The 8,208-nt window shown below is 42.6% G+C and overlaps 1 protein-coding gene and 2 long non-coding RNA genes across 4 annotated transcripts in view; 2 read left to right on the top strand and 1 right to left on the bottom strand.

The window, feature by feature from the left end:
* Positions 1-1,056, bottom strand: part of NARF (nuclear prelamin A recognition factor) — a 22,886-nt gene extending 21,830 nt beyond the window's left edge. The window contains exon 1 of one of the 2 annotated variants that reach the window (XM_019542704.1): positions 944-1,056. In XM_019542704.1, the coding sequence (XP_019398249.1) occupies positions 944-970 (27 nt within the window). In that variant the 5' untranslated portion in view covers positions 971-1,056. The remainder of the gene's footprint in view (positions 1-943) is intronic. The other variant, XM_019542705.1, reaches the window with a different exon arrangement.
* The window catches only part of LOC109315140, a 12,831-nt gene extending 5,278 nt beyond the window's left edge, over positions 1-7,553 (top strand). Inside the window, exon 3 of the long non-coding RNA XR_002102437.1 lies at positions 7,543-7,553. This is a non-coding gene — a long non-coding RNA (uncharacterized LOC109315140). The remainder of the gene's footprint in view (positions 1-7,542) is intronic.
* LOC109315141 lies at positions 4,640-6,690 on the top strand. Its single transcript, XR_002102438.1, has 2 exons — positions 4,640-4,721; positions 6,197-6,690. It is a non-coding gene; the product is annotated as an uncharacterized LOC109315141 (long non-coding RNA).
* Positions 7,554-8,208: the final 655 nt, after the last annotated feature.

The following is an 8,208-nucleotide window of genomic DNA, read 5'->3' as shown; positions in this document are numbered from 1 at the left end:
AAGAAGGTCAGGAATAAAGGGATCCAAGCAAAACATTATGTGAACCAGTACCATACTACCCTGCCAGGTAATAACTTGCTTCATCTTGGCCAAAAGACTGATCATTTTCAGCACCAAGAGGAGAATGTCACAGATAGCGATAGCCCTCCTGGTGGGAGCCTGGTATTGCAGTACCTCCAGGCCCACTGCCAGTTTCCCCTGAGGGAGCAATTATTGTCTTTTTTTTGGTCTGGCTTTTAAAGACAGTTCCCATCAGGTTCCCCCCCCCCCCCCAGGTGGCATCTTTTGTGCACACCCCTGGTCCAGAAGCCTCCTAGCCTTACTTGGTCTAAACCAAAAGGCTGTGGAGCACCTAGGGTAGAAGTGCAAAAGTCACAAGGACAGGTTAGTGCAACCCATCTGGAGAGAGAAAGAAGCTCCCATCAGCATGTTTACCCCACACAGGCCAGGTGCTCAGTGCTGGCTGCCTTCAATCCCCTTCAAACAAGGTTTCCACAACTGAGCACTTCCTGTTTCTGGCAGCAGTTTTATGCTTGACAACAGATAATCACAAGGTGTCCCCATATACCATCCTATAGTGAGGAGCTTACCACCCAATGCTGACTGGGAGGTTGTCTTACATTTGAGTAAATACAATAGCAACAAACATACAAACACCCCACGACCCTCCAAACCACTGCACGGTGCCAAAAAGGAAGAAAACAAGTCAAATAAGGCTAATCCAAAACACAGCTGGCACGCGCGGGCCTGGAGGGACGGACACGCACGATCCCCATACGGGGCTGGCAGGGACAGGAGGACGAAGCCAGCGGCCCGTATCCCTGGGGAGGAGGCGCAGGCGCTGCAGTCCCCTGGAGCAAACAGGAGCCAGCCCCGGAGGGAAAGGGCAGCTGAGGTCTGGGAAGCGGGGAGGAGATAGAGGAAATCACGAGACGCGGCTCACCTTTTTGGTGCAGTTTTCACACTTCATTGGCGGCTCGGCGGGCCCGGTGGCTCAGGCCGGCTGAACGCACCAGTCACAAACACCCGTCACCCGGCGCGCGCCTGCCCTTTGTTGTGCCTACTTCGCCCGACCCGCCCTTTTATGGCGCCGCCTCGAGTGGCAGCGACAAGAGCCAATCAGAACCGGAGGAGGGGCGGGCCCGCTGCCGGCAGCCAATAGGACGCTCCCCCAGGGCCGAGCAACATCATGTGGCTCAGAACGCCCCACACCTCTGTGAGCCACGGTTGGGCGGGGGCGACACTCGCTCCTGCGCGGGGGCAGCAGTGACCCGGTTCGTCGCGGGGGCTGCAGGAAGGTTGCCGCTGCCGCCTGCCCGGCACGGGCGAGTCTAGCTCAGCTGCTCCGAGCTGGCGCGGCCGGTGCCTGAAATAACTCCCGGAGCCCGACTTGTACCTTGCCCTTCACTGTATGGGCCCTGCGGCGAGTGTCGCTCCCAGCAGCGACGAAGGCGGCTCACGGATGAGGTCCGGGGCGTGCGGGGTCCCCGCCCGCGAGTGTTCATTGCGGACCTGCGAGCCCGCACGTCGTCGCCTGAAACAGAAACCCCGGCGCCCCCTCGCGGCACAGGACCCGCCTTTCGCCTCCTGGGACAGGGCAGAGGCTCCCGCCACAGCTGCCCCGAAGCTTCGAGTGCGCCCGCCTGTGAGACTGCCGGCCCCAAATCTCGCTCCCGCCCCGCGTGGCAGAAACGCCAGCTGCTTCTCAGCTCTCCTCCAGTATAACATCAGTCTGTTACTGCACAGGCTGCAGGGCTTTTCCACCGCACCAATTAGAGTCCTGTCTACACACGTGCTCAGCCGACTTTTAAAATAAGTGACTTAACTAAGTCAAATGAAGCTATGTTGGACCATACACAGGTACAGATCCCTAACATGGTTGCAGCCATCTGATGACCTAAGTGGACCTAGCTAATAATGCAAGTCAAAGTAATACACCTTGGGGGTGTATTATCTTGTGCAGCATTTAAGTAAACTCTGGGTATGTAGCAGAGACAGTTAAGTCAACTTTCAAAAGTTAAGTTGGCTTAACAGTCAGAAAGTTAGCAAGTGTGTATGCACCCCAACTGAGGAAAGAAATTAATTGGAAGAGCTGTGGGACTACCTCCTAGCCAGACCTACCTGTCTGGAAATGGAGGCAAAGGGGTTCAGGAAACTAGGTGGTAATATGGGGGCAGGGAGGGAACTGGTCATGCTTAGGGAATGGGATCTGTGGGTTGTTTGCCTGTTTATTGTCAACCAGGCTGATCCCTTTAAATGGGAAGGGATATTATACGTTGAATACATAGATATCCCCACAATCAATAAATGAATGTCACTATGGTATCTGTTGCACTTGGATCATCTTTGTGCTTGTATTGAACAAATTCTGGATGTTGCAATAAAAAAGATTGAGAGAAGCTTGGTTTACACCTGGCAGGAACAGAACATCCATCCTTTATAAAAATGTATTTAATCCCTTGAGTGGCCCAGGCAAGATCTATGCTGCTGTTATAGGTCAGAAAATGGCATACAGTGCAAATTCAGTGATATAAACTCTGTAATTATTTAGTGTTATGTAAACTATAATTATTCAAGTGTGTATGCACCCCTACTGAGGAAAGAAATTAATTGGAAGAGCTTTGGGACTTCCTTGCCAGCCCAACCTACCCATCTGGAAATGGAGGCAAAGGGGTTCCGGAAGGTAGGTGGTAATATGGGGACAGGGAAGAACTGGTCATGCTTAGGAAATCAGATCTGTGGGTTGTCTGCCTGTTTATTGTCAGCCAGACTGATCCCTTTAAATCAGGAGGGATATCTTATCTCTTTTCCCTGTCAAATGGAAAGGGTGCTTAGTCTTGTTATCAGAGGCCTGTTACCTTAACAGGGTGTGTCTACATGTGGAATTAATGTGACTGAATATACTCTGGCTCAATCTGAACCTGAGTAAACTAATCCCAGTGTCACCATCTACATGTGTGTTTAATAAGCACAGTGATTTACTGTGGCATAGGCTAGTACATGTGTCTGATGGGACTATCATACAATGGAATAAATTAATCTACTGTACACTAATGGTGGTGCATGTGTAGTCCGTGATGTTTACTGTGTATTAAATTAGTCTAATGCCCAGTAAAGCACAAGCGTAGACACATCCACAGAAAGTTACTGATAAATACACTGAAAACACACTGAAATAGCTTTTCCAAGAGATTAGGTGCTGCTTTGGAGTTTTTTGTGTGAAGTCTAGTATTAAATTATGTATTTCTTTCCTTTCATTCTTGTTTTCTCCTTTGATTTTATTCCCAAATTGAAAGGCTATGGAATGTGTGTGTGTGTATCTGTCTCTCTGTCTATCTATCTATAAAATACCAGTGATGATAATTTCCTGTTTCTGTTTTTCATGATGAATGAGCACAAAGCATGTGATTTCATGTTTCACTTCTCTTTGGAGGACTTTTACATTTTTTACAGGAAAAAATATGTTGCTAACTCTGAATCCTGTTTTCAACCAGACAGTGATGGGAAGCTTCAACTACATGGGTATTATTTACTACGGAAAAGTTTTCCTTCCCAAAACAGCAGAGTCAACTCTCCTCAAAAGAGGCAGCTATGATTTTGGCTGCAGATTCATTATCCACCTGGATCTCAGATTTCTACATTATCAGACATTAGTGCTGAGGTCAAACTGACCCTTGCATTCACCCCTACTGCTTCCCGTCTCCCTTTTAAACAAACATGTATAATGAATGCACCGTGCAGGGGAATTTTACAAACGTGCCCTGACTTTTTAGGAACAAGTACACTGAACTTTAAATACACACTTGGAGTTTCCAGTACAGCTGGTCCAAACCACAACTCTTCTTAGTTAGGTGCAACGAACAAATTCTGTCCTACTATAGCTGTCTAAAACCTACACATTTTAATTTATATGTTTGCCTAGTATCAGCAAGATTTTGTACCAGAAATATAGACAGTCCTTGTCTGCAGAAGTTGCAGCCTAAGGATGTGACTTTGCAAATACTTGACTTTCCTGGAATTTCTCCCAAAATGAAGCACCGTACTAAGTAGTAGACATATTTGCATGTTTTGACCCATAAGATTTAATAAATCAAGTTAGGGAGGGGGCCATGGTATAACTCAGAAAAATGTGGGCAAATGACTTTTTTTACATGTACAGGTACTGGAAACCACCTCCCCTTTTGAAGAAAACTACTTGGGTTTTTAGCTTCATCACAATATACAATATAAATTCATTTTTCCTATTGCTAGTTTTTCCAGTGTAAGGTGGAAAGGGGAACAAGATGCAAAAACCTAAGGCTCTAATAATTTACAGACTCTTATAGGATGTTTCAATTTGCATGTGCCCAACCTACAGTTCCCATCGTTTTCACTAAAAGACAGAAGTGTTTAGCATTTAGACAAAGGAAGTATCAAGCTGGGGACCTTGAAGTTAAGGCACCAACATCTGTGGTTATTTTTTTAAATGTTAAGTTAATGTTACTGTATACAAATATGAAGAGATTGGCACACAGTCTAGTTTGAGGTATGATTTTTACAACTGTAACAGTCAGTATTTCCTTTGTTCTGTCTTTTTCACCCAAAATGCTGTTGTGATCTACCTTAATGTTATCTTTTTCTATAAGTATTTCGATAGTCTGCAGCTGTGAGCCACAGTTGACATTTAACAGCAAGTTCTTAAACTTTCTAAAGCTAAGAGTTTACCACTAGATTATCAAAAGGTGACACTCATTAAGTTATTCTCAGTTGTGAAAAGGGTTTCTTGTCCTTTGGATAACGTTTTTCTTGGTGTTGAAAAGCTGATTCCCAATCTTGCAATCTACTCCATGCACTATGCCTTGCATGTATTATAAAATATTGTAATGACATTGAAGGCAACTGTTACATCAAGGATGTGTTGTTGGCATCAAACTTAGCTAAAAATCTGTTCCAATCTTTAATGGCTAGATTTAGCAAACATTTTCTTCAAAACTGGCACACTGATTCTGCAGAGGACAAATTCCTTTTTATTTATTTGCTAACTTTTGCAGGGGAAATATTGAAGAATGCCTTTATGAAAGATTCTTGTTGTTTAACATGCCATCAGGTTCCTATAGCAAAAAAAGCCATTGCCCCCTTAAAAACTACATAATTCGTATAAATCCTGTTAACATCTTAGAGACAAGTTATTTCTGAAATTTAAAAACTATACACAGAGTTTTCCTTCTAATTCAGAAATACTTACTCTGTATTAGGTTTAGGCAATAGCAAAAGAGGAATCAAAAGAGGTGGTGGACTGAGGAGTATCTTAAAAAGCAGTGTTTGTGAATGGATGTGTTAAGAATACCTTTCTGTCCTCAATGGATAATCAGCTACTCCATTTGTTTTATTCCCAAGGACAGATTATTTTCTTTTTTTTTTTTTAAAGGTATGTGTCCGCAAAGGTATGTGTGCTACAACTTACAAAAAACAAGTGGTATCAGATTAAAACCTATATCAGATGAACTGTTAGTTACTAGTTTCAGTGGGCTCCCAATGGTACTGAAGACAGGTAAAATCTTTTGCATTGTGATCTTCAGGTCCTCGTAGTAGTTTGGGCATGGTTTTGCTTCCATGTTGCTTCCTGCTTTATTTAGTATCTGATTATACTTTTGAAGCTTTTATGTTGAGAAGAAAAGATAGTTGTTAAAATATTTTGTTCTGAAAGAAGGAAATCATTTTCCTAAGTAGTGCCAGCGTGCATACCCTACAAAACACAGTTGAAGACAAAATCCCCATCAACAGCCTAACAAGAACACGATCCTGTAAGGAACTGTGTTATCAACTCCCACAGATGTCACCAGTAGCTCAGTGTCTCAGGATTACATTATAAATCATGAACAGTTCTGTCCTTACGATAATACATTTTTTCTTTTTGCAAGAAGCTCTGTGTGGGTAGGGCCACATATGTGCGGATGTTTGTGAGGCTCTATGCAGGCATCGAGTGCCTGAGGTCATTTTAGGACTGCAATCTTACGACCAAAACACGGTGTGGAGAATAATTTTTTGGTAGCTGTTTTAATTTCAGACTCAAGGCTTAATGTGGTTAAAATTGGAATGTTGCCACAATGTTCAGTAGAGTAGGATTGATTACACTTGTTCAGTATGATACTAAATCACCATTAGAATAATTGGTATTAAAAAGGTATTTGAAGGACAGCAAAGTTTTGTATTCGAGAGAGAAGGAAGGGAGATCTCCAAGTGCAAGAAGAGATATGGTAAAAGGAAGCAAGAAAGAGTGCAAGGAAAGAACATTAAGGACGAAGGACATGAGAACAGAAATAAGTGATGCTATTAATTGCCCATAATGGGCAATTTTGATTTGCATGTATTGTGTGCAGTGTATAAACAGAAGTCAAGGGCTCAGTAGTTATAACATGTTTATCATTTGTTGCTTACGACCCTGCAAATATTTTCAAACTATTTGGCAAAAAAGGACATATAAGCAATTACAGATTTGTGCATTTCTACAAACATTTTTTTTGTTCTGCAACAATTGTCTGCAACAAGATTTGCTGTTTTCTGAGGTCAAGATCAGTCTCTTTAAATGCCTTTCTTCAGAATCTTTGCTCAGATAGGTAAGTGTTAAGCCTACACACAAGAGTAGTATTGTGAAGTTTCACTAAGGAAAACTGAATCCATGGATGAAAGATGTTATGACTTGTAAATTGATACTGGAATTAGTTGTCAACTTGGTTGTATATTACTGCCAATTCTGAACCTGACAAAGGCATTTAATTATTCATGCATATCCTCTACATTTCTAACAGTAAAGTTAGTTCAACTCAATTTCACAAAGGAATTCAGGAAAATTAGGGGGACCATAAACACAAAACTGGGGGCCTTCGCAAAACTGGGGAAAAAACAGATGATAAAAACAAATTTTCAAAAAAAAGTAGCTTAATAGTGCCCATGTTGATCAATAAATGCAGACCCTTTCATTTAATGCTATATGGTATATATTGAGCAGATGTGACAGAAAAACGTATTTATTTTGTTCCATTGTTACTCCAAATGCAATAACCTTTTCCTGTCAGTTATTTACTCAGCATGTATTCACTCACTTAAGAGTTTTGTTTTCATATTTTATATCCAGTTTGCCAGCTAGACCAGTAGTCTCCAAAGTGGGGTGCACAAGACAATCCACTGGGGTGCGGGAAGAAAATATTAGAATTTCTATTTCTATTTATTTTTTATCTAAAAAAATAAGAAAGAAATTAAGCTTTACTAATATTTAATATTCAGATTGACACTGGCGCCCATATGTCAGAATGTCACGTGTCACGTATGGTACGCAAGGTATCCTGAGGGAAGAGTGGGAGTTTCACAATGCGGAGGGGTTAACAGTGGCGCCCACACTCGTTTGTTCGCTTTCAGCATATTGTGATGTATGTATTGGGGGTGCATGCTCAAAAATTTTTTACTGATAGGGGTGCATGATCAAAAAAGTTTGGAGACTACTGAACTAGACGACTGTACCAAATTTATTTGTCACAGCTTCTCAGCACAAACTGGGGGACTCAGAGCACAGGATAGTCTAAACTTCCTGTTTTCTGCTAAAAGCCAAGACAGCAACTCATGACAGTCATGTTGATCTGTCAGTTTGCTGTTGCAACTCCCCTAGGTCAGAGGCACTCAAACTTTTTCTTATTGAGTACCCCCTTCTAGATTTACCAGCTGCCCACATACCCCTACTGGCATATATTTTATATTTTAACCCCTTAAATACCAATTATTGTAATAACAAAATTTAAATCTGCCATGCAATTTCTTCCGTGTACTCCTTCAGATATGTCTTGCATATCCCCCAGGGTACTTGTACCACAGTTTGGGATCCCCCTGCCCTAGGTTTTCCTGTGAAGATGGTTGTATAGTTAGGCAGCTAGGCAGCCAAAAGCAAAAAACATGGAACATTTTGAATTTTCTCCCTTTTCAAATACTTCATTCTAGATTGTTTGGAAAAAAACATTATCAGATCAAAAACAGTTTGCATGGTTGCTCCTACTGATGACCTAACTGAGCAAACTTTTGTCACTTTGTGGCCTTGAACAGACATTCAGGGATGTAAAACTTGAATGCCTGTCTACACCAGGGGCGGGCAATTATTTCGGGTGGAGGGGGCCGCTTGCTGAGTTTTGGTAAGCCGTTGAGGGCTGCATGACAGGCAGCCAGGGGCAGATAAATATTCAT

The sequence above is a fragment of the Crocodylus porosus genome, unplaced genomic scaffold, assembly GCF_001723895.1.
Source record: "Crocodylus porosus isolate Cpor-Errol unplaced genomic scaffold, CroPor_comp1, whole genome shotgun sequence".
Classification (NCBI taxonomy): Eukaryota; Metazoa; Chordata; order Crocodylia; family Crocodylidae; genus Crocodylus; species Crocodylus porosus.
Note: the sequence above shows the minus strand (reverse complement) of the source record. Positions and strands in the feature narration are given on the sequence as shown.